The sequence below is a fragment of the Sus scrofa genome, chromosome 7 (genome assembly GCF_054392235.1).
Source record: "Sus scrofa isolate SSC_HxYL_T2T_F1_AM1 chromosome 7, Sscrofa_HxYL_maternal_Yorkshire_Landrace_v2.0, whole genome shotgun sequence".
NCBI classification, from domain to species: domain Eukaryota; kingdom Metazoa; phylum Chordata; class Mammalia; order Artiodactyla; family Suidae; genus Sus; species Sus scrofa.
In genome coordinates, this window is record NC_139389.1 from 97,336,201 (window position 1) to 97,362,046 (window position 25,846).

The window sequence follows — 25,846 nt, forward strand, 5'->3', positions numbered from 1 at the left end:
CTTTGTGGTTTCCATCCTGCCCACCAACTCCTCGGGCACCAATTGGTGTGGCCAGTCAGTTTTTGCCATGGATGAGCCTAAGCCTCTTTCGGCTTCTCACAAGTCCTGATTTTCCCATATGAACACACCCAGTAGTGAAACAGAAATGACTCTTCTTTTGTGAAGGGTGTTGTGTTTCAGAGAGTTGATTGTTTGAAATGTAATTTCTTCAGCTCATTGTGTCAAAACATTGTGTCTTGCTAATGGCCTTTTGGATTAGGCAGGTTTCTCCAGAGAAATGGAACCAAGAGCATATGTGTGAGTGTGACTGTGTGTGTGTGTGTCACAAATACAGGCTTGAAATCCAAGAAGAGCTAAGATTTTTAGTTTGAGTCTGAAGGCGGGAGGGTGGGAAGGGAAGGACAATATCCCAGCTCAAAGGCAGACAGGTAGGAGGAATTCTCTTTTACTTGGGAGAGGTCAGTCATTCTGTTCTTTTCAGACCTTCAACTGATTGGGCGAGACCCACCCACTTAGGGGAGGGCAATCTGCTTTACTCAGTCTACTGATTCAGATGTTAATCTCCACCTGAAACATCCGCTCAGACACATGCAGAAATAATGCTTGAGCAAATGTCTGGGTACTCTGTGGCCCAGTCAAGCAGACACATAAAATTAATTATCACACCTTTGGTGTAATCTTGAGGTTTAAAATTAGTTCCTAAGGTGAAATGGTTGGAATGGCTGGCACTAAAGCAAATAGATCATGATGTTCTAGATGCCAGGTCGTGTTCCACCTTCTCTCAGTATGTGCCCAAGGGTCTTATTTTAAGCTTAGTAGGTTAATTTTTCTCATCACAAGACGCTGGGAAGAAAGAAGGTGATTCTTTGGGTGATTGGAATCCACTTGCATGAAGCTGAGCTGAAGTCAGAGTCTCCAGAACCTTCTCCCAAGATCATCAGTCAACCCTGCTCCAGGGCCAGTGACTAAGCAAGGTTTCAAGTTCCAAGTGCAGGACAAGTCAGATTTTGCATGTTTTAAGCCTCATGATATTTGAAAAACATTTACAAACAACTGTGACTCTTCAACCAGAAACCATCTGGCTGCCTGTCTCTTCAGGCATCTACAGGAGCTTTCTCAAGACTCTGGCTCACAGGATGTCTCCCGTGCTAGCATTTCAGTTGCTTGTTCACATGTGTGTTGGGGATGGGCAGCCCTGGCACTGGGCACAGTGGACAGAAGGGCAAGTCAGGCTGCCCTGCAAAGCCAGGTGCTTCCTCCAAACAGCTGTGAACTGTCAGGGCAGAGATAGGGGACTTCCTGAGAGAGGTGTGGTGTGTGCATCCATGGAGACTGGAGCTTGACCCAAGTCTCTGAGGCTTGGGAGCGGGTAGTTTTCCGAGTGGCTTGGTCTTGGGTTGCTTGCAGCATATGGAGCCATTTCTGGGCTTCACTTTTCCCCATCCAGTATTGGAGATTGAATGGTCAGGGATTATAAGCCATCTGGGGCAGAACACAAAGATCTATTGTACTTCTTCATGGGGAGGTGGAGAGAAAATAGGAATCTATTGATGGCGAGAATCTGGGACCAATGATGTTTATGAGGTTAGCATTTACACTCTTGCACAAAGCCTGCTTCCAAAGTACCATTGTCCCATGGCCCCTGGGGAGGCAACCAGCTGTGCCCCTCATATCTTTTTAGACACCTGGCTTGGCGTTTGCACTCTCTTGCGTTGTGTTTGAAATTCATGAAGTTTCACATCTACATTTCTATGTGTGTGTGTTTGTGTGTGCCTGTGATGAAAGCCGGGCAAAGTGCTTTGCAATGAGGCTAGAGGATCATCAGGCTTTATAGCTGGTTTCTCTCCTTAGAGCTGGTTTTCCAAAATCTTTACCCAAAGAACCATGAGGAGCAGGCATCCTAAGTTGTATAGCTTCCTTTAAGCCAACGATATAAATATTATGTATTTTCTATGTAAATGATCCTTTCATAAGTCATCTTTTTGGTAAATCATACTAGGTAAGAAAAGAGTGAGTTGCTGTTCATGGAAATTCTGAGGACACTTGAAGGTGAAATTCTGTTTTTCTAATTTTGCAAACTAATTGAGGAGTTTTTGTGTGCCGAGGACAAAGAAATCCCGCACATGCCTTTGATGGGGGCTTCATCTGGGTACTGCTACAGGAAGCATGTTTAGAGAATGATTCTTCAATGTCCCATTTAAGGTTTTTTAAGCGGGGATGGGGTGGGGTGGGGGATTGGCTGGTTTCTTATAGACAGTTTCAAAGATTTTTAAAAAGGCACATCAGGGAGTTCCCGTTGTGGCTCAGCGGTTAACTAATCCAAGAACCATGAGGTTGAGGGTTCGATCCCTGGACTTGCTCATGGGTTAAGGATCCGGCGTTGCCGTGAGCTGTGGTGTAGGTCGCAGACACGGCTCAGATCCGGAGTTGCTGTGGCTCTGGTGTAGGCCAGAGGCTATAGCTCAAATTAGACCCCTAGCCTGGGAACCTCCATGTGCCACAGGAGTGGCCCTAGAAAAAGGCAAAAAAGACCAGAAAAAAAAAAAAAAAAAAAAAAGGAGGCACATCAGAGAATACAAGGCATTTGGGCAGAAGTTCAAGATCATAGAGAAATAAATGCGCAGAACATCAGGAGTCACAATAAAAGTGTTGTTCCCCTTCGCATCATAAACTTTCAGCCATGCCCTGATCAAGACTGCATCCTTCATGCATGAGGTCTGACTCTGGAGGCTGGAGGCTTTCTCAGCACTTTTCCTGAGGCCCCCAGTGATGGTCTACCATCCCAGAGGTAAAGGCATAGTGTTCTAACTCTCTGTGCTCCTAAATCCTCATGATGGAAACAATACGGATTCATTTTTACGAGTTCTTGTCATCCAAGAGAGGCTGTAGCACTCCTGCTTGTTGATCATTTTTGCCGAGAGTCTGCTGTGTGCAGGCTGGTTAAATGCATCATCTCATTGAATCCTCCCTCGCCAGTGAAGGACAAATATTATTCTTATCCCATTTTATTTGGGAGGAAACTGAGGCCTAGGGAGATGGACTTGCATATGATTGCACAGGTAGAGAGTGGCCAAGCCTGGGTTCTAACCACCTACCTGGCCCACGGGGCAGTGTGCACTGGGGTGAGGTGCATTGTACCTGCACAGGGGCAGGGCTGCATCCCGTTCTCACTGAACATTTTGATCTTTTGCTCATCGTGGATTTTCTTTGCATTAATTTTGACTTCTAACAATGTTGCATTTGGGTATTGTAGATCTTGATTACTGGGTTTTATGGTACTTGGGGCAGGTGTATCATCTTTGCTTTTTTTTTTTTTTTTTTTTTTTTTTTTGTTTATTTAGAGCTGCACCCACAGCATATGAAGGTTCCCAGGCTAGGGGTTGAATTGGCGACACAGCTGCCGGCCTACACCACAACCACAGCAACATGGGATCTGAACCATGTCTGCGACCTACATCATAGCTCACGGCAGTGCTGGATCCTTAACCCACTGAGCGAGGCCAGGGATTGAACCCATGTCCTCATGGATACTAGTCAGATTCGTCACCGCTGAGCCATGACGGGAACTCCGAGTATCATCTTTGCTTTGTGGGTGAGGATCACGAGGGCTGGTGACATCAGGAACCTGCCCCACGTGCCATGGTGGAGGAGCGGGAGTATTTGCCAGATCTCCCGGGAGCCGGGCTGGGGGCAGCAGTGTGGCTTATGTCAGTGGGTATTGCCGAGTTCTCAGGAATGTGCTTCCCCTCTTCCAGGTCGGGGAAGAGGCTGAAGAAGACCCGCAAATATGACATCATCACCACTCCGGCGGAGCGAGTGGAAATGGCCCCACTGAACGAAGAGGATGACGAGGACGAGGACTCCACAGTATTTGACATCAAATACAGGTATGGGGTGGGGACAGTGGCTTCTTCCTGGGCTTGCCGGCTTGGGGAGGTGGGCAGTTCACCTTTGAAACCAGCCAGTGGCCAGGCATGTATTCTTGTTCTTTGGCTAAGTCTTTGACCTTGGGGCGTTCTGCTATTGGGAGAACCACTCTGATCCCTTCCTGGAAGGCACAGCATCCAGAAAGCTGGCAGGGAAATGCTTGCAGAGAAATGCTTCTTCTCAGCTCTTTCCAGATTTGAAGGTTTGAGAAGTCAGCTTTATGTGAGCACGAAGAGGGCTGAATTTCAGACAACGAGCTGGTCATGCCCTGGCTGTGGGGAATCTGGTCCCAGCAGCAGCGTGCCCACAAATGGAAACTTCTTGTAGTCTTGCTTAGTTGGTAGCTGAGGGCAGGGGATTACTCCTTGGATGGAATTTACCACTGAGCTCCAAAGATAGGTGTGTTTCTGTGAGGTAGCCTCTAGGAAAGTCAGAATGACTTTGTGAGTTCAAGATTGTAGTTTAATTTTTGGCTCCTTTGGGGACGTATGACTTGCATATGTGAGATTCTCAGTGTAAGAGCTGAGGGTGAGTGTAGTTTATTTTTTATTTTGTTATTAATTTTTTAAAATACAGTTGATTTACAGTGTTTCGTCAATTTGTGCTGTACAGTAAAGTGACCCAGTTATATATGCATTCTTTTTCTCACATTATCCTCCATCATGTTCCATCACAAGTGATTAGATGTAGTTCCCTGTGCTATACAGCAGGATCTTATTGCTTATCTACTCCGAATGTTACAGTTTGCATCTGTTAACCCCAAACTCCCAGTCCATCCCACTCCTTCCCCCTCCCCCCTGGTAACCACAAATCTGTTCTCCATGTCCATGAGTCTGTTTCTTTTCTGATAGGTTCATTTGTGCTGTAAATTAGATTCCAGATATAAGTATTATCATATGGTATTTGTCTTTCTTTTTCTGACTTACGTCACTTAATATGAGAGTCTCTAGTTCCATCCACGTTGCTGCAAATGGCATTATTTCTTTTTTTATGGCTGAGTAGTATTCCATTGTGTATATGTAGCACATCTTCTTAATCCATTCATCTGTTGATGGACATTTAGGCTATTTCCATGTTTTGGCTGTTGTGAATGGTGCTGCAGTGAACATAGGGGTTGAGTGTAGTTTAGAGAGGAGGGCTTGGAGCCCCAGATTGGGGTCATTGCCCAAGATCCTGGTTAATTAGTAGCAAAGGTAAGACATAAGGACCCAATCTTCAGATTTTTCCCCACTAGGGTTCTCCAGAGAAGCAGAACCAATAGAATAGTTATCTATATGCAGCAAGAGATTTATTATAAAAGTCCAACTCTGAAGGCCTGAGAACCGAGAAAGCTGATAGTGTAAGTTCCAGGGCACATGCTGGAGAAGACCAACATCCCAGCTCAAAAATGGTCTGGCAGGGAGAGTGTATCCTTGCTTATCCTGCCTCTTGTGCTATTCAGGTCCCCAGCGAACTCACTGGATGCAGCCCACCCTTCTGCAGAGGGCAGTCTGCTTTACCCAGTTTACCCAGACATTGGTAATCTCAGCCCCAACACCCTCCCTGACACACCCAGACTGATGTTTGACCAAATATCTGGGCACAGTGTCATCCAGTCAAGTTGACCGTCAGATCACCATCACACGCAGCTTTTCCTTTCCTGAGAAAGCAGGTCTGCCATGTGTCTCCTAATTTGTCCTTTTCCAGTATGGCCTTGGGCATTCTTGGCTGTAAATGAGTCGTCGGATTCAAGAAAAAATGTTTGGGAGTTCCTGTTGTGACTCAGTGGGTTAAGAACCTGACATAGTGTCCGTGAGGATGCCGTTGGATCCCTGGCCTCCCTCAGTGGGTTAAGGACCTGGTGTTGCCCCCATGCAGCTCTCCTCTGGCATTGCTATGGCTGTGGCCTAGGCCGGCAGCTGTAGCATCCATTCAACCCCTAGCCTAGGAACTTCCATAGGCTGTAGGTGAGGCTGTAAAAAGGAGAAAAAAAAAAAAAAAAAAAAAAAAAAGGAGAAAATAGTGTTTGGGGTTCCAATTAGAATGACATTGATTCTGTAGACTGATTTACAGCGAATTAGCCCCTTAATGTTGACTGTTCCCATCCATGAACATGGAATGACTGTGTTGATTTAGGCATTTTTAAAAATGTCTTTCAGAAATTTCTCCATAAATGCATTGTAAGTTTTTATAATACTGTTTAGTCTATGTCTGAAAAAATGGCTGAATTATCATGTTCACATGCATACTGATATTGGAAATAGAGTTTGTTAACCAATCACACCTAAATTTTATGAACATACAGTGTGAAGACATGGATTGAGTGTAGAAAGAGTGGAGGGACAAATCTTTAGCTGTAATTTGCATTTTCAATAAAGAGCAGCCCCCTTTGAGAGGAATCAAAACAATTAGTAATGTGCATTCACACTGCAAAATACTGTACACATAAGAAAGTGATTATACTGATTTTTATTGCTAAGCCATTTTATCTGTCTCACATTCAGGCACAGAAGTAAAACAAAATGTGAAGACAACAGCGTCCTCATTATGAGTCACAGTGGAAAGGCTCGCTTTGTCCTGCAGGCCTGGGGTTATTGTACAATAGGGAGCCCTTGATGGCTTAAGTGGATCAACGCATTGTTTTGATTCTAAGCTTCTGAATGGAATCTCATCCATATTTGGTGACTGCGCTAACTCCATGGGGGCTGTGATAGACGGAGCCATTTTTTGTGGTGGCCTCAGATCTGACTGCATCAGAAAAGACTCTAAGCAAAGAAATATAACAGTTGTTCTGTTCAGAACATCTATCTGTAGGCTCTTTCTTGAGTATAAGGTGGAAAAGGAGCCCCCCTCAGGAGTAGCTGGATACAAGCATTACTGGGGTCTGAAGACTGCTGGGTGGATATCGGGTCTGGTGTCATGTAGAGGCATGTATTGAAACCTCTGTCAGATTAAGAAGCTTGAGATGGACCTAGAGATTGTCATACTAAGTGAAGTAGACCAGACAGTGAAAGACAAATATATGATATTGCCTATATGTGGAATCTAAAAAAAAAAAAAAAGATACAAATGAACTTATTTACAAAATAGAAAGAGACTCACAGACAAAGAAAACAAATTTAAGATTACTCAAGGAAAAAGGGGGGTGGTGTAGGGGAGGGATAAATTAGAAGGTTGGAATTAGTATATACACACTATTATACATAAAGTAAGTAACCAGCAAGGACCAGCTGTATAGCACAGAGAATTATACTCAATGTTTTGTAGTAACCTATAAGGGAAAGTAATCTGAAAAAGAATATATATATGAATAGGCATATATATAAATAAGAATATAAACAGATACACACACACACATATAAGTGAATTGCTGTGTTGTATACTTGAAACTAAGACCACATTGTAAATCAATTCTACTTTAATTAAAAAAAAATTTCTGGGAGTTCCCGTTGTGGCACAGTGGTTGACGAATCCGACTAGGAACCATGAGGTTGTGGGTTCGATCCCTACCCTTGCTCAGTGGGTTAATGATCCGGCGTTGCCGTGAGCTGTGGTGTAGGTCGCAGACACGGCTCGGATCCCGCATTGCTGTGGCTCTGGCATAGGCTGGCAGCAGTAGCTCCAATTAGACCCCTGGCCTGGGATCCTCCATATGCTGCAGGAGGAGCCCAAGAAATGGCAAAAAGATAAAAAAAAAAAAAAAAAATTTCTGCAGGGTATCTCAGTTCTTCAAATAATGGAGCAGATTCTTTTCCTAGCCTGACAGTGCTGTGTTGGCCTTGATTCTGGCTGTGAAACTCACTGTCAAAGGCAAACAATTTAAAAATTATTTTTTTTCAGTTTTATTGAGATATAATTGACACATAGCACTGTATAACTTTACGGCATACAGTATAACATACATATATTGTGAAATGATCACCACAATAAGTTAATATCTATCACCTCACATCGTTACAAAGACATTTTTTTTTTCCTTTACAGGATCTACTCTCTTAGCAACTTTCAAATCTACCATACGGCAGTGTTAGCTGGAGTCATCATCGTGTCCCTTACATCCCAGGGACCCTTTTCATCTCATAATTAGCAGTCTGTACCTTTTTACCACTTTACCCCATTCTCCCATCCCCAACCCTGGCCTTGGATAACTGCAAATCTGAACTCTTCTGCTAAGAGTTTGATTTTTCTGATTCCACATATACGTGCAGTCATACAGTATTCGTCTTTCTCAGTCTGACTAATTTCCCTTATCATCATGCCCTCAAGGTCCAGCCATGGTGTTGTATATGGCAGGATTCCTTTCTGTTTTATGCTGAGTAGCATTCCTTTGTATGTGTGTGAGTGTGTGTGTATGTGTGTGTATACATACCATGTTTATATATATAAGTATAAATATGTATACACACACACACACACAACACATTTTCTTTATTTATTCATCTGTCAAGGGACATTTAGGCTGTTTCCATGTCTTGGCTGTTGTAAATAATGCTGCTGTGAACTATGTCTTCAACATAGTGATTTTGTTTCTAAAAGCAAATGATTACATTGAACCACCTTGTAGGTGTTAAGGTGACAGATGATACTTCTTGCTTTTTGAAAGTCCCAGTTTGCTCCCTGGCCTGGTAACGATGCTCTAGAACATTTTCGTTGGCTGCTGTAGTCATGGGCCCTCCGTCTCTATCTGACATAACAATGGCATGGGGCCCTTTCACACATGGTGATTTTTAGCACAGGAATCGCTTAAAGTCCCTCAGGCACCTCTGTGCCTTTCCTCCACCCCCATTCTGGGCAGAAACTCAGGACCCAGCGAGTCCATTCGTATTAGTCTTTCATCCCAGATCATCCACCGTAACGAACCCCTGTGTCCCGCTGAATCAGTCTCTACACTTGGGTTTCTGCTTCTGGGGCTGCGGGCTTCTCTCTGCTGTCACTTTAGGGACAGCTTCAGAGACAGACTCCTCTGCAAGCCGCTGCCACACAATTCATGACCTCAATCCAATACCTTTTGTCAAATATCATTTTCTCACTTTTTTCATTCATGGTGTCAAGAAATGCAGTTGATTTTTAAAAACATGGATTAAAAAATCCACCAACCTCATTAAATTCTTATGAATTCTAGGGTGTAAATGTGGATTCTTTTGGGTTTTCCATGTAGATGTAGCATATGAGACTAATAAGAGGGCCTCTCACTCCCCTGGATCTTTTCACATTTTATCTCTCTCTTTTTAAGGCATTTTTAGACTCACTTTTGGGTCTAAAGTCATTGTTAAATAGAAGTGATGATAATAGGCATCCCGTCTTGTTCTTGATCTTAAAGGATGTGCTTTTAATATTAATACAAAGAGTAGTGTTTGCTATAGGGTTTTGTAGATTAAAATTTTTTTTTTGTTACAGTTGATTTACAATGTTCTGTCAATTTCTGCTGTACAGCAAAGTGACACAGTCATTCATATATACATTCTTTTTCCCCCATTATCCTCCATCATGTTCCATCACAAGTGATTGGATATAGTTTCCTATGCTATACAGTAGAATCTCATTGCTTATCCATTCCAAGTACAAGGGTTTCATAGATTTTTTTTTCCCCCGAGGCAGCTTCCCTCTATTCCTAATTTGCTAATGTCGAATTTTATTAAATGCTTTTTTCTAGCTCTATTGAGAATTTTACTTTTTCCTTTAATTTGTTAAAGTGGTGAAATCATATTCATTGATTTTTTTTCTAATATTAGGCCGACTTTGCATTCCTGAGATAAAGCAAGCCTGGTCATGATTATGTTATTTTTTTTCTCGGCCTTGCCCATGGCATGTGGAAGTTCCTAGGCCAGGGATTGAACCCATGCCACAGCAGTGACCAGAGTCACAGCAGTAACAACGCCAGATCCTTAGCCTGCTGCGCCACCTGGGAACTTCAGTTGTGTTATCTCTTTATTTGCATTGCTGCATTTGGTTTGCTGATATTTTCCTTAGAACTTTCTTGTTTCTTTTAGTGATTGAGATTGGTTTGTCATTTTCCTATTTTGTAATATCCGTGTCAGGCTTTGGTAGAAGTTTTACTAGCTTCATAAAACAAGTTGGGGGCATGTTTCTTATTTTCCTTTTCTCTGGAATAGTTAGTACCAGATTAGAAATATTTGTTTCTTGTCTTTCTCCCCTAACCTCTTTTTTTTTTTTTTTTTTTTTTTTTTTTTTTTGCTTTTTAGGGCTGGCTTATGGAGATTCCCAGGCTGGAGGTCGAATTGGAGCTACAGCTGCTGGCCTACACCACAGCCATAGCAATGCAGAATCCCAGCCTCATCTGCAAACTATACTGCAGCTCACGGCAATGCCAGATCCTTAACCCACTGAGCGAGGCCAGGGAGTGATGGTTCCTAGTTGGATTCATTTCCGCTGCACCACAATGGGAACTCCTAGAAATACTTGTTTCTTAAATGTTTAGTAGAGTGTGCTAAAACTGGCTGGGCCCTGGTACTTTATTTGTTTGAAGATTTGAAAAAACTATGGATGTCCAGTTCTTTGAATAGTCATAGGACTGTTTAGTCGTTGTCTATTTCTTCTTGGGTCAGTGTTGATGGGTTATATTTTTCTGGGATTTTGTTCATTTCATCTAGTTTTTCGAATGTATTGTCCTAAAGTTGTTTACAACATTCTCTTATTATCATCTTTTTTATCTTTGTTGCATGTTTAGTCATGGTCCTCTTTTATTTTTATTTTTATTTTTTTTTTGGTTGTGGCATGTGCAACCTGCGCCATAACAGTGACTGGAGCCACAGCAGTGACAGCACCAGATCCTTGACCACTAGGCTACCAGGGAACTCCCCATTTCACTCTTCATATTGATTATGTTTGCCTTTTCTTCTTTTTCTTGATCAGTCTTGCTGGATGTTTAATTTTATTCATTGGCGCAGAGAACCAGCTTCTGGTTTCTTTGATCTTCTCCATTATGCTATCATTTCCCATTTCAGCTGATTTCTGCTTCTCTTCCTTAAGCTTTCTTTGGATACCTTCTGTTCTTTTTTTCTAACTTCTTCCATTGGAAGTTTAGCTTGTTCATTTTCAGCTGCCTTTTCTGGTGTAAGCATTTATTCTGTAACCTTATCTACTTTAGCTGCCTCCCACAGGCTTTCCTCATCACTGCCAGGCACTATCCCGCCTCCCTGTTTGTTGTGAAGCACAGACTTCAAATAGTTCATGTGAGAAGTTGGTGCTTTTGGGGAGGATGTGCGTGGACTTGGGAGGGAGTCACTAGGCACAAGAACCCTCCAGTCCTCAGGCCCAAGGACCATGGACCATTTAGAAAGACCGAGTCATAGCTTTCCTTATTACGATGTGATGTATGGTATGGAAATTACAGATAAGAAAAGGGGAAAATAAAGTTACCTTCAATCTCACTACTTAACGATAACCACTAGAGTGTGTGTGAGTACATACACGTGGAATTTTCTTTTTTATAGAAACAGGACCACGTTATACATGCTGCTTTGGAACATTTTCCCACTGGAATGGCACATCATGGACAACTCTTTACGTCAATACGTTTGAAAGAACAAGAATTTCAAGGCCAGTTTATGTTGGGTTTAGTGTTTTTGAGAACTTGACTTTCTGCACATGATAATCTGTTCACAGGTCCTTGTCTTTCCTGTTTAGACATAGCTCAACTAAATTTTTTGGTTCCCCCAGGGAAATAGACTACATTTAAATCGGATGTGGCTGAATCATGACCTTGGGTGGTTTTACGAGTGACTGCGAAGGGGAGGATCACATTTTGGGCGCCTGGACAATAACCTGTCTCATATTACAGAGGCAGATCTCTGATAATATTTCCTGACTTAGAGCCCCGTGCATCAGCCAGGTGTGAAGTGGGGTGGAGGGAAGGAAGGCAGGACAAAGCTTCTGTGGCCAACACTCCTCTCTGGCTCCCACGCCACTGGGATGTGCTATAATGTTAGTGGGAGGTAAGGCCTCCGATGTTTAGGGCCAGATGTGGGGAGAGAAGAGTCTGTGGAAATGAGTTTCTAACTCTGTACTTAAAAGGGCTAATTAGAAGAGAGAAATGATGGCTAAATGGAGTGCAGAGAACCCTGGGGTTTTGAAATGATTCCGTATTTCAAAAGGCATTTGCTTCCTGGTTGCATGTGTTTTGAGCTTGGTTTGCTTAGCATGCGGTCTTGCCTGATGTTATGGGCCTCTGTGCCTCCCCTGTTCATTACTGGAGACTTTCGTGACCCCCTCTAGGCATCCCCCTTCCCCCCACCCCCACTCCTGAGCAGCGGATGCTGTGCTTCTCCCAGTTTGGTCTGGTAGGTTGCACCGGAAGCTGTGACCAGCTTAGTCCAAAGACGCATTGCTGGGAGAACACGCTGCTCCTGCCAACCCTGGTCCCCACCCTGAGGGACGGCTCTGTTCTCTTGCTTCTTAGGTTTGGAAAAGATGTGGCCCATGAGGCAGATGTGCCTTCTAGAAATGCCTGCCTCCCACCCTCTTGTGGAGAGCTTTCCAAGGGAATATTATTAGAAACGGATGTAATGGGTGCTGCACCTCTGGGGGCTGTGCCTGACATCTTGTCTTTGGAATAAAAGACATTTGGTGGATGTTTGCAGCCAGAGGCTCCTGGAGGCTAGACTGGGAGTGGGAGAAAACAGACAACTTGCTTATCCTGGACTGAAGTCTTGTGTCAGGGTCCCCATGGACACCCTGCGGCAGTGACAAAGCTAAGTCTCTGCAGGGCAACACTTAGGGTGGTGGCTTCTAGAACCATCGGGCTTGGAAGGCATTTCTGCCTGCCCCACGCTTCCTCATCTCCTGAGGGCAAGGGGTGAAACTGTTAGGAGTGTTAGCTTGGGGACAGCTGCACAGGCAATGGGTACCCTGAGCTTCTGGGGCCTGTAGGGAATCAGAGGGGATCTAGCGACCTACACAACCTCCCCAAGGGTGCCGGAGCATTCTACCTGGACTTGAAACAGCATCATAGGCTATCCCCAAAGCAGTCTGAATAACACTGTGCTAGCCTGCTTGCTTGCAGAATGCCGAGCTTAGGTGTTACATATAAATGGGCATCTCATGAGGCGTTTTGGTTTCTTTGAAAAGCAATATTGGCATTCTGGGGGTAGTTCTCAGCTAAGGTATTGTGCACCTTAAAACTATTTGAGTTTTATGTCTATGAGGAGGGAGCCTATACGAACAGGAATTTGTGGGGCAATGAAAATTTACTGCTAAGTGAATCTAACTTAGTTTCCTGCCTATATGCACACGCATTTATAGTGCTGTGTAAGGATTAAGCCAAGAAAGGGGGGAAAAAAAGGAAAACAGCACAAATAAACCTGATTAGCAATGCTTTTGTAAAAGCTAGTACCATAATTCAGTTGTTCTTTTCCGTGTTCTGTGTCCTGGGATGAAAGCAGTAGTACTGCCAAGGGCCCCTCAGCACATGGTGTGTGGTTTTTGTAGCTGTCCGTTGCTCAGAAACACTCACATTCGGTGCCCAGCTTCTTCCTTTGACTTCTCCATCCTTTATCCCCATGCTACTGGGCTGTCTTCCCAAAGCGTCCTTGTCTGCTGCACCGAGGGGTCAGCGGTCAGGGTGCTGGACAGGTGCCGAGACAGGAGCTCTGTGTGGAGGGTTCTTTGTGCCCACCGACAAGCTTCTTGTAAAACGTGGGACAGGGATGGGCTGGGGCATGTCACTCTCCTTCTCTAGGATGGCTGTAACCCAGTGTCTTCATACAGGACAGTTCAAAATCTGAAAGGAATGAGCATGGATCATGGCATTTAAACGTGCCTTCACTATGCCGGGAGTTTCCAGGGAGGGCAAGGCTGGCCTCTGCATGGACCCCCTTTCTGGTTGATCTTAAGGATGAAGCAGGGATGTCAGTAGCATTTTGGCTGCTCTGGAAGAGGGAAAGGGCCTAGAGAGTCCTAGAAATCTCTGCTTGTCACCTGCTATGTGAACCCAGCTCATGAGCCCCCTAATTCCATTCCCTGTGAGTGCAGGATGGGTAAGCCTGGCCTGCCCTCCAGGAGCTCTTGCTGAGATGGGGAGACAGCCAAGAGTGTGGACTCTTAGAAGATGACCTAGGAAGCACCCCAGGGAGGCGAGCAGAGTGCTGTGGGCAGCTGGGATGGGCACCTCTCCCTGGCATCTCTTCCTGGAGGAGATGAAGCTTACAGTGGGTCTGGAAGGACCAGGAAGAGAGCCAAGAGTGGATTGATGGGCAGGGAGCAGTGAGGGCACTCGAGGAAGAAGTAATAGCATGCTGCTGTCAAGTGCAAGTTCGAGTGAGTGTTGGGCTAGCCAGGCCAGCTGCAGCTGTCAGCCTGTCTCCCCCGACCCCCTGCCCTCCAGCCCTCCTCAAGGGTGAACCCCAAAGCTTCATGGCCTCAGGGAAACAACAGGATGAAATGAAGACAGCCGGGACTTTACAGCCAACCTCCTCACCCTGGTCCCCAGATTGATTTTCCCCAAGAGCTTCCTGAGTCACAGTCTCACCACAGTCTGAAGGGCAGGCAGCCACACTGCTCAGACCTAAGATTCAGAGCTGGTGACCTCTGCGGTGCCAGCTTGTGCCCAGAGCAGCCAGCACCGCAGAGGTCACCAGCTCCCCATGGGATGTGCAAGGGGATCTGTTTCCTTTTTCCAGGAGCAGCCCCCGAGGTTTAGTGCTGCTGAGGAGGGAGCCTGAGGAATCGCCATGTGCTTGATAATTTGTGATGGGCTCTGCTTCTCTGCATGTGTTTGTGTACGTGTGGGTGTTTATTCCTCTAAGCACAAAGGATGTCAACAGCTGCCTGTGGGGGTTGGGGCGCAGGCAGGGAACCTAGCAGAGCATCCCAGGGTGTGCCCTGGGGCATCCAGAAGATGCAGTTCAGCAGAGTGGCAATACCGGGACACCCGTGAAAGTGAATTCTCAGTGTGTTGGAGGAATGTCAAATTCACGTCTCTGCATTCTGACCATCCACACTTTCTACATCCAGAAGGCCCCCTGTGGTCTGCTTTTGTTCACATGCATGCCGGCTCTGGGCTAGCTTTGGGGAATCAGGTCTCTACACTGGTCTGATTCTTGTGTTTTTTGGTTGTTGTTGGTTCATTGAAGTTAGTTAATTTACAAGCTTGTGATCATTTCTTCTGTACAACAACGTGACCCAGGCATATGTGCACACATATCCATTCTCTCTCAGACCCTTTTCCCACATAGATTATCACAGAATACTGGGTAGAGTTTCCTGTGCTATACAGCAGGTCTCTGTTGGCCAAGCATTCCGTATACCTCAGTGTGCGTATGCCAGTCCCAAACCCCCAATCCATCCCTCCCACCTCCTTCTCTGTCCCCTTTGGTAACTGTAAGTTTTTCAGAGTCTGTTCTGTTCTGCGAATAAGTTTACTTATATCCTTTTTTTTTTTTTAAAGATTCCCCATATAAGTGATATCATATGATGTTTGTCTTTTACTGTCTGACTAACTTCGCTTAGTATGACAGTTTCTAGGTCCCTCCATGTTGCTGCAAATGGCATTATTTCATTCCTTTTTTATGGCTGAGTAATATATTCTTGGTTTTTGGAAGCCTTGCCTGGCACCTACACCTCATTCTCAAGGTTGAACTTGTAGTAAGATGTAGTGGGGGGCCCGACTGTGGGGTCAAGGCTGCTGGGGGTCTTAATGTTTGAGGGGTCCTCAGGCTGCATCTGTGGAGTGGGGTCTGAGGGTGTCAGTCAGTGGGTGAGCCCCCCACACCCCAGCAGAGAGTAGGGGGCATGTGAGAGCTCTACACAAGCCAGCCTTCCCAGTGTGGGCACAGCCATGGGGATTTATTTTTTTTCTCCCTCTGATCTGTTGAGTAGGGGACCCTAATGGTCAATACGAGGGTACCCGTATTGATTTTTTTTTTAATTTGGAAATTATTTCTAACTTAAAAAGGGTTGTAAAGGAAAAACAGTACAGGGAACACTTGTATATTTTTTGCCCAGATTTTCCTACTTTATTTTTATTTTTAAAATTTATTATTATTATTATTATTTTGCTTTTCAGGGCCATACCTGTGGCATATGAAAGTTCCTAGGCTAGGGGGTCAAATCAGAGCTACAGCTGCCAGCCTACACCACAGCCACAGCAAGGCCAGGTCTGAGCCGGGTCTGCAACCTACACTACAGCTCACGGCAGCACTGGATCCTTAACACAGTGAACGAGGCCAGGGATTGAACCTGCATCCTCATGAATGCTAGTCAGATTTGTTTCTGCTTCGCCATGATGGGAACTCCCAGATTTTCCTCTTTTATTATTTTGCCTCATTTGCCTTCTGATGGCTGTGAGTGTGTACTTATTTTTTTTTTTTTCTGAGCGATTTGAGGGTAAGTTACATATCTTATGTCCCTTTCCTGCTTAAGTGTACATTTTTAAAGAATAGGATATCGATATCTTTAAGTAAATAGGTACCTGATATTTATTTATTTTTTAAGTTTTATTGAAGTATAGTTAATTGACAAGGCTGTGATAATTTCTGCTGCACAGCAAAGTGACCCGGTCACACATATACACCTATCCACGCTCTCTGATTCTTTTCCTACATAGATCATCACAGACCGATATTTATATTTGGGATCGTGTAACATCATGAAATGCAGTTTATTATTTTGTAAATTCTATTAAGTTCCCCTTGTTTTTCCACGTGTGATTTATGATACTCATGTTCAAATGTTTATAGATGATTAATCTCTTATATTTTTCCTCCTTTTCTAAGTCCCTTTGGATGGTGTCTTGAGTAGATTTAGTTTTTCAACTTTCTTTCACTCACTGCACAAATATTTCTCACACCCTTTGCATTGTCTGACACTGGGGTTTAAAGGTGAGCAACCTCGGACGACGGTCTTGCCTACAAGGAGCTCCCAGGCTAAGCAAGACACAGACACGAATCAGATAATAATATAAGCCAGGGGTCATAAAACATAAACCAGGAGCCAGCAGGCTACGGCCTGTGGGCCAGATTTGACCCACTGCATGTTTTTATATGGCTCTCGAGCCAAGAATGATTTTTTTAAACAATTTTTGATGTTTGACGAAAGAATCAAAAGAAGAATAGCATTTCATGACCTGTAAAAATTAAATGCAATTCAAACCTCAGTGTCCACAGATAATGTTTTATTGGAACACAGCCATGCCAAACATTTCTAGCAGCAGGGCTGAGTGGTTGCCACAAAAACGATAGGACCTGCAAAGTCAAAAGTATTTAGTACTTCTGCAGGGAAAGTGTGCTGAGCCCTGGCATGAACAGCCTTAGATGTACTAGGGAGGGGGACACAAGGAGGAAGGAGGTTGTGTACTAGGGATCTGTGTGAGGAGCTGGGAAACAGTCTCTTGCTGGGAGAGGAGGGAAGGGAAGGGGGTCCCTGGAGGAATGAGACCTTCCAGACAGCATGTTCAAAGGCCCTGAGGTTGAGGAGGGTGGGTTTTCAAGGACTGAAAAGATGGCTTGTATGGCAGGAATAGAGATGGGGGTGAGGGAGCAGTGGATGGGGGGGTGGCACTTCTGGAGAGGCATGGAGAGGGATGTCAGCTGCTCTGACAGGACAGCAGTGCATCCTGGAGGGTGGACATGGTGAAGGAAGGGTCACGATAGGTGCACAGCTCTGGCAGAGGCCACTGACCCCTGTCCTTCCTTTTCTTTTAGGTAAAACCTGTTCTCCAGTAGGTTGGCATCCTGTGGAAGGTTGGTCAGCCAAAGCCCGGGGCGTGAAGAATCTGGAAGCTGTCCCATCCGAGGTGTTGAAACCAAAACAAACATTATTTTATGAAACTCTGGCACAGTTGTGTGTGTGTGGAATGTCGACTCTGAACGTCACTGCAGGAGACACCACCCTCGGATGCCCCTTTAAAATGTCACCCGTTGTTCCCTCCTCAGCGGGGCTTTTGCCTTGCTAAGGGGCAAGGCACAGAAACATGCTGGTTTTAAAAATAATCATTTTAAAGTGATCGCCAACAAAAGCAAAAGAGATCAGAAGTTATCAAGAACCTAAAAAAAAAGCCTAAAGGATATCTATCTCTACAGCAGGGTTTCTGACCGTCTGCTGCCCTGGATCTGTGACCTTCTAGGTATCTGCTCCTTCACGGTCTTTTCTGGGCTTGGTGAAGTTCTGCCCTTACGCTGGTGATGGCTGCATGAAAGTTCAAAGTGAAAGGTCTCAGAGCTGCCCCAGCTCCCAGCAGATGCAAACACGTCCTTCTGGCTCCTTTTCCTTCCTTTTTCAAAGGGTTCAGCAGAATTAGGCATGCCTAGCTTACAAAGAATTCTGAGTATCAGGGAAAAACCTCTACCTGTGTATGTGTGTGCATGTGTGGGTATTGTGTGTATGTGTGTGTATGTACAGGTGAAATAATTTTTCTCTCTCTGAAGAGAGAAGAAAGTGCTTTGGCAACCTTCAGTTAGTAATATCCCTTGTGTGTATGTCTGCCCTGTCATGAGTCTATGTTGTTGGTCTCAGAAATGGAATTTTTTTTAAAGAAAATCACTGTGGTAATTTAAACGAGTGATGGTCTGGTTGGTTGGCTGAAAAAAGCCCACTGCCAGGGACGCTGTTTGCAGTTGGTCTGGGTTGGGTTGGCCTAAGAACCCACTTGGACCCAGGAAGGCCCGGGAAGGCCCCTTCCGTGGGGGGGGGCAGGGCTTCAGGTAGTGGCTTATCTCAGAGCTCAAGTGCCTGACCTTTTTTGGCTTCTGGGAGTAGGGCCTTGGCTGACTTCTCAGGATGGTGAGGCCACTGTTTCCCCAGGGGTATTCGCTGCAATGAATGTGCTTCTGCTAACGTCTCCTAGCAGTGCCTTTGGGGCCTGGGGACTTTGTTCCTTCTGGAAGGTGTTTTGTAGCCTTAAGTTTCTTTTCTTTTCTGGTGTGGTGCAGGTCTGCATATCTCCCGGTTGATTGTCTGTTCCACTACTTGGGATGAAAACTCTGGCCTTTCCCGCATTCGTCCCTATTTTCAGTTTCCTGAGACAGGGCTGCTAGTACTTTGGGGTCCCCTAGTTCCTGAAGCTGGCTGGGCATGCATGCTCTATGGCCCTGGCAGGTTAGGCTGGCATGTCGGCCTCTGCGGGAAAGAGGGGGTGCTTGGGGGCGATCATGAAAAGAGTGGCCTGCTGCCCTTCAGCTCCTGTGATTTCACTCTTATGTTGACTTTCTCCTTTTCTCCGCCTTGTTTGCCAGAGGGGTGGGACTGCTCTATCTCCTCCCTCCACCGTGTCCTCGTGGGCCAGGGTGGTGACTAAACAGGATGGGCCACCTAGCAGCTGTGCGCCCTTGGAACCTTTGAACTGGAACTGTGGCTCACACTTGCCTTTCCGACAACTGCGGCCAAACCATCAGTGGAAAAGCTGGATTCTACTGCCTCATGCGTAAGCGCTGGCCTCTATCTGCCATGTGCTCACCACCTGGCCTGGTAGAGGCAGCCTCTGAGATGACCTTCCAGATGGCAGAGCTTCAGCACTACAGACTCTTCAATAAAGCACCCTTCTGGCATGAACCTTCTATGCATCGGTTTGGTTGTTTTTTTGGATGCTTTTTGAGATGGAAGCCAGCGAGGTGCCTTTTTGTGATCAGGGCTGTGGGCCCGAGGCTTGGAGGAGAAGTGGGGCCCTTGGGCCATTCCCTGGTCCTGGGGCTTTGGAAAGAAAGCTTAGGAATGAAATGGTGTAGGGTGGGTGGGGGGAGAGGGCCGTCCTGTTTTTCCATATGCACTTGTGGGTATAGCACATCATTTCCTGGAGGCTGCCTCTCTGGTGAGGACATTGAACCCTCATTGCTTTTGGAGAATCTTGGGGTATCTCCAAAGAGTAGAGAACCACCTGTGTCAGAAGCTGCTTGCTGACTCTTGCCTCTGCCCTGGCTTGGCTTAGGGGCCAAGGAACAGGCAGAGAAGTCCAGGCTGGCTTAGCGCACAGGTGAGAAAATGCAGGTTAAAAAAGGCCTGTTTGCTCCCGTTTGTTTGTTTTTTTGCTTTTTAGGGCTGTACCAGTAGCATATGGAAGTTCCCAGGCTAGGAGGCAAATCGGAGCTGCAGCTGCCAGCCTATGCCACAGACACAACAATGTGGGATTCAAGCCACGTCTGTGCCCTACACCACAGCTCACAGCAATGCTGGATCCTTAACTCACTGAGAGAGGCCAGGGATCGAACCTGCATCCTCATGGATACTAGTTGGGTTCATAACCTACTGAGCCACAGTGGGAGCTCCTGTTTGCTCCCGTTCTAATGCGGACTCCTTGGGAGTTATGGAGATGCTGTCGATGGTCTGCCTGACTCTTCCCAGAGGGGCTACTCCTGGGCTCCATCTTCTCTTCAGCCGGAGCTGCAGCCTGAGGTGTCTCACGTGGCTTTTTCTCCCGGGGTGGGGGGGGGGCTGCCAGGCTGCGAACCCCCCAGGTGAGGGTTGGTCCTGTCAGGTGGGTGGGTTCCTTTGAAGGCTCCCATGGGAGGAGGGGTTGGCCTGAGGGAGAGCCTGTGTGGTCTGGGGTCAACGCTCCCCCTCTACCCCCGTTGGCTGATGGTGCACCTTGCCTTTTCTTGCCTTTTGTTTTTGAGGATTCAGTTGGGGATCAACCCCCACCATGGGGCCTTCTACACACAAAAACCAGTCTTCCCCAGTGTGCCCTGTAGGACCTACAGAAAGCCTGTAATTAAAGATAATCTAGGAGTTCCCATCGTGGCGCAGTGGAAATGAATCTGACTAGGAACCATGAGGTTGTGGGTTCGATCCCTGGCCTCGCTCAGTGGATTAAGGATCCAGTGTTGCCTCGAGCTGTGGTGTAGGTTGCAGACGCGGCTCGGAGCTGGCATGGCTGTTGCCTGTGTTTTCTTTCACAAAGTAGTCACGATATGGCTCTTCTCATACTGTGTGGGGTTGGAGAGAGCCTGGGTGAACCTTGGCACATTATCCCCAAAAGGCCCCTATGAAGTCTTGTATTTGTGTCCCCTGTAGTGGCATTCCTAGGTTTGGGTACCATTTCAGTGGAATCGGGGAAATGATCTAGAAGAACAGGATCGGGGGGTGGGGTGCCCCAGTGCCCTAAACTTGCCAGTGGGAGGTGGGTGACCAGATCATTTCAAGAGGTTGAAGTGTTTGTATTGTCATTTCCTGGAGAAGGAAGTGGGGAGGGGAGGGGAGGGGCGCCTTCCTCAGCATCTCACCCTTCCCCTCACCCCTCTTCCCAGAGCAGCATCATGAATTTGCAGGTCCCAATACTGCTGACATTTCTCACCACTGACACCTTCCTGGGACTTCTGAAGATATTGGGGTTAGGTCTTAATTAAACGGTGACTTCCTTTGAGGGCAAGGAGCAAGTGATCTCTGGGGGCTGGGAGGTGTCTCCACCAGCCCACCATGCAGACAGGGTCTGCCCCACAAGACCCCCAAGCTGCTCCCTCTGAGACAGGTGGGATCCAGTGCTTTGTGTTTGGAAATACTAGTGGTTTATATCAATCAGAGGCTTTGAGAACACTTGATGTGGACCCAGTGTGCCCAGCATGCAGTTTGTGAAACCAGGGTTTATTTTGCATGACTCTTGGGGAGCCCAATAGAAGCAAACAGTCCTAGTGGTTGTCACTACGCACCTGCACTGCTACCTGAGCCACCTGAGCCTTTGGTCCACGAAGCACCCGGTGTGACCCTCCTTGCAAATCCTTGGGCTGTGATTTCAGGCTGGACCTTCGCCAGGCTGGCTGGCTTCTCAACTCTGTTTCCCTGGGGGATGGGTTTGTGATGAGTCAGATTGATGTGGAGCCTGGTGAGCTCTGTGTGTCTGTCAGCAAAGCAGGAGGCCCACAGTCTCTGGCTTATACGTTGAATTAGCCTACTCACGTGGGGTGCTGCAAGCAGGTAATGTTGTGGATTACTCTTGGCAGGAAAGCCAGCCTGGCTATGCTGAGAATCTGGATGCAGACAGCCCGTCCCCGGTCTGGCTGCTCATGCGCCGTGCGAGCTTGGCCTCACTTTTCTTTCTCATCTGTAATATGGGAGCAGGCTTCCTTCTTTCCTTATTAGGATCATTAACAGGAATAGTTCAGCCAAGTGCAGCTGCGTGTGCCTGGCACTGGGCCACTTAGGAAATGGTTGCTTCCACTGTGAGCACTGTCAGAGTCCCTCCTGCGGGACAGGTACTTTTCTGCCTCCCCTTTCTTATTCAGGCCTTGGGAGAGTCCCTTTAGGTGGGTGTCGTTTCTGGAACCGACCTGGAGTTTTCTGCCATCATTTCCAGGGGCCTCAGGCTGTGAGAACCTCACTCCCATAAGACCCATATATCTCACGTTGGCCCAGCCCTTCAACACCTTCGAATCCAGCCAACAATGCGGCGAGGCTAGTGACTGTCTTCATTTTTGTACGTGGGGGACTGGACTGGGAAGGTCTTGTCGCTGTGTTGGGTCAGCTGGTTGCCATGGACATGGACCATGAGTCTCCTGCCCCGTGGAGGGCTCCCCTTCTGAGACCACAGCAGCTCCCTCATAAGATGTCTGAGTTCTGGGCCCAGGACCTTGAGGTCCCATGTCCCAACCGGCACCCCATGCTCTAGAAGGCCCCCCTGTGACTGTGGCCTCTTGATGGGGAAAACAATCAGCTGGTGGAGGGGAGATGCCATCTGGGGCCCACGCCCCCCCCCCCCTTTTCCAGAGCTTGCCCTAGAATTTTCTGCCTGAAGATCCCTGAGCTGGCTTTCAAGCCATCCTGCCTGGGGCCGTTTGTGCGCCTACACCTCAGTCAGAGAGTGGCCAGCTGTGACCAGGATGGAGATGTGTGGGCGGGGGTGTGCACAGGCGAGGGGGAGGCCACAAGGAATGACAGGAGAAGGGGAACGGGCTGTAGGCTGAGATGCTGCCCTGGGCCCAGCACACACTGAGGGCAGCTGGGTTCCGTGGGGACTGGGCTCTGGCCGCGCACCAGGGAAAAGGAGGCACATGGTCTGCGTGTCAGCTCTGACGGCATCTGCATCATTGTACAACGTTAGAACCGGGGGCGGGAGGCTGAAGCAGACCCATACCCTCAGTGAAGAGCCTGTCCGGTGGCCTGTGAGGTTAGCCCAGACTGTTCCCCAAGTTGATTTTTCCATGTTTCTTTTTTTTTCTTATCCAAGAGACGGTAGGGACGCGCTTCGAGATTGCTGCTGTTCTGAGAGCACGTCAGTTTTCTCCGTGGTGATTCTGTCCTTCACGTGATAAGATTGTGAGACCATGGTTGATTCCACCAGGCTTGGCATCCACCCCCATTTCCCGACCCTCTCGAGCTCCTTCCCAATTCCCTGGAGATTGGATGGGCACCAGTGCCCTCTTCTCTCTCTCAAGTGTACTTGGCGTCGCTCTCCATGGAAAATAAGGGCTGAAAGTGTTCTGGAAGACCAAGTGAAGAATGGCAGAGTAGTAGAAGTACCACATAAGGTAATGAAATGGAATAATCTGCTTTTCACTTGCCAGCTCCCCCAGGGGCACGGCACACCGCCTCATCAATCAGTCCCCCTTGTCCACTGCTCACCCCTTGCCGGTGGAGAGGTGGCCCAGGTGTGGCTGGCAGGCCAGCCTGGAGTCTTCCAGCTGGGCCACCTCCTGGCTGAGCCCTTTTGGCCGAGACACTGAAATTCCTAGCTGTCCACAAGGTGAGGTGTGTGTGTGTATATATGTGTGTGTGTGTGTGTGTGTGTGTGTGTGTGTGACCGTGGTGGGTGCTCTATGGCACTTCCAGCTGGAGTTCAGGGAGCCACAAGGCATGATGTGGGGCCTGTGGGGTTGTAGAGGTGAAAGGGCCAGGCACGCTTCTGTCTTCTAAGGCTGTGCGAGTACGAGGGACAGAGGTTTGCAGGCGGAACCCCATCTCGGGCGGCCTCTGTCTGACTACAGTGTCTGTGACTGCAGAGCATCCGCTGCTGTGGTTGTGCTTTTGATAGGTTCCAGGTGCCGTCTTACAAGCTCAGGCTCTGAAGCTCGATTGGAGTCCTGGTTTCTACTATTTGCCTCCATGGGACCTTGGATCCGGCCCTTAACCTCTACGCGGCGCTCCCCCCCCCCCCCCCCCGCCACTTACCTGTAATAGCACCCACCTCCATCTGGGCATTGTGAAGTGAATGCGCTAGTATCTTTTTTAAAAAAATTTTTATTAGAGTTGATTTACCTTGTTCTGTCAACTTCTGCTGTGCAGCCAAGTGACCCAGTCATACATCTGTACAGACTCTCTTTCTCATATTGCCTTCTATCATGTTTCATCACAAGTGATTGGACATAGTGCCCCGTGCTATACAGCAGGACCTCATTGCCTATCCATTCTAAATGTAACACTTTACATCTATTAACCCCGAACTCCCAGTCCACCTCTCCCTCCCTACCTCAGCAACCTGCCAGAAAATCAATAAGGCAACAGAGATCCTAAATGCCTTAGTATCTTTGAGTGCTTGTGCCACCACCACCCAGCACTGACATGTGAATGCGGATGGCAGTTCTTTAGCTTCTGTTACCTCTTCTGCTCTTCCAGCGAGGAGACCGAGGCTTTGGTCAAGCGCTTCTCCAGGTCTGAAGCCCTGGGTGCTGTTGCCACCCAGTGCTGGGGCTGGGATAAAGCTCAGGAGCCCAGAGTGCAGTTCTGTGGGATTCTAGGGTGTGGAGAGTGCTGAGGTGGGGGGAGAACAGGGGTCTCCTGCCGTGGTTCTTGCCTTGGGGCAAGGCGTTTGTGGTAACCGGTGCTGGGGAGAGTGGGGCCCTGGGCAGAGGGAGGAGAGGGGAGGGGTGGGAAAGGAGGCTGCAGAGGCCCCCCTCTTACCTGGATATTCCAGTTCTTCCTCCAGGAAGACCCATTTCTTACAGAGTGGGTTGGGTCTTGGGGAAGCAAAGCTGGGCTGGAGAGAATATGGAACTGAGTTGACATCTTCCTCCTCTGATGCCCCCCTCTTTTTGTTCGTATTCTGGACACTTCAGGGGCCAACTTTGGGGATCCCACGTCCCAAGCGTTACTGCCTTCCTCTCCAAGTGGAGGATTAGATGTTCCTCAACTGGGGGCACCCAGACTCCAAATGGCCCACTCTTCTACGAGCAGTTGGGGACTTGTCGGCTCACCTGTCCAGTATCGGCTCAAGCAGCTGTGACCTCTAGAGAGATGATCTGGTCCTGTGTCTTCTGGAGCCACTGAAAGGCAGGACTAGAGTGAGGAGAAAACATTTCAGACTGGTTGAAGTAGAATTTTGATTAAAAGTGGGTTTATTATCAAAACAATGTTTTCATGGGTGACATTTTGAAAGACAGATAATTGTAAAGAAGATAAAACAAGTCAGCCAGATAATAACCCTTCACAGCATTTTGGTGTGTTTTCCCTTTAACTCAAACTCACTCCCTACCTTCCTCTCTTCCTTCCTTTCTCCCTCCCTCCCTTCTTTCCATCATTTATCTGCCTATCACTTGCACACCTGTATGGAATGCCCACTTAAGCTGGGCTCTGTATCACCTAGACAGCTCAAGAAGTTGAGTCTAGGGGAAGACTAGACACATGACCTAGAGGGATTACAGAGGACAGAGGGTTGTGAAGACAGGGATGCAGGGGCCTCAGAAACCCTGATGAAGGAGGGGCCACCTCTGCCTGCACAACAGGTGACCCCCGGACTTCGGCATGGGTGCCTTTCCACGTTCTTCTCTACACATTTGGGTCATATAACCTGATTTTTTCCACTTACTGTTAGAGCATTCCCTTGTGTCCATGAATATTTAAAACAGGTTTTAAAAAGAGCCTTAGCATTGTGCTTTTTAGGCTTGCACCACTGAGTGGCCTTGTCTCTGACATATGCTGGCCAAAGCGGAGGACAGGAGGGGCCCCATGGCCAAGTGCAAGGCATGGAATGGCCCCCAAGAAGAGCTCAGAATGGCTAGTTTTCTTTCCTCCTTCTCTTTGCTCTCCTTTGCCCCTTTTGCTATTTCAGCCTGAAACCTGGGGAAGG

The 25,846-nt window shown here is 47.2% G+C and overlaps 1 protein-coding gene and 2 long non-coding RNA genes across 5 annotated transcripts in view; 2 read left to right on the forward strand and 1 right to left on the reverse strand.

The window, feature by feature from the left end:
• FAM174B (family with sequence similarity 174 member B) overlaps positions 1-25,846 on the forward strand; it is a 90,614-nt gene that overhangs the window by 16,438 nt on the left and 48,330 nt on the right. Inside the window, exons 2-3 of one of the 3 annotated variants that reach the window (XR_014810937.1) lie at positions 3,756-4,697; positions 16,162-19,412. Coding sequence is in view for 2 of the 3 variants with exons in the window: in XM_003128619.6 (XP_003128667.2) it covers positions 3,756-3,887; positions 17,565-17,568 (136 nt within the window). In the remaining variant the exon portion in view is untranslated. Of the gene's footprint in view, positions 1-3,755; positions 4,698-16,161; positions 19,413-25,846 lie in introns of those variants that run through there. The other 2 variants (XM_003128619.6, XM_013978276.3) reach the window with 2 other exon arrangements.
• Positions 10,898-16,027, reverse strand: LOC146401791 (uncharacterized). Its single transcript, XR_014810940.1, has 2 exons — positions 14,499-16,027; positions 10,898-14,398 (listed from the first exon to the last, which is right to left on the reverse strand). It is a non-coding gene; the product is annotated as an uncharacterized LOC146401791 (long non-coding RNA).
• LOC146401792 (uncharacterized) lies at positions 19,630-25,127 on the forward strand. Its single transcript, XR_014810941.1, has 2 exons — positions 19,630-19,996; positions 20,686-25,127. It is a non-coding gene; the product is annotated as an uncharacterized LOC146401792 (long non-coding RNA).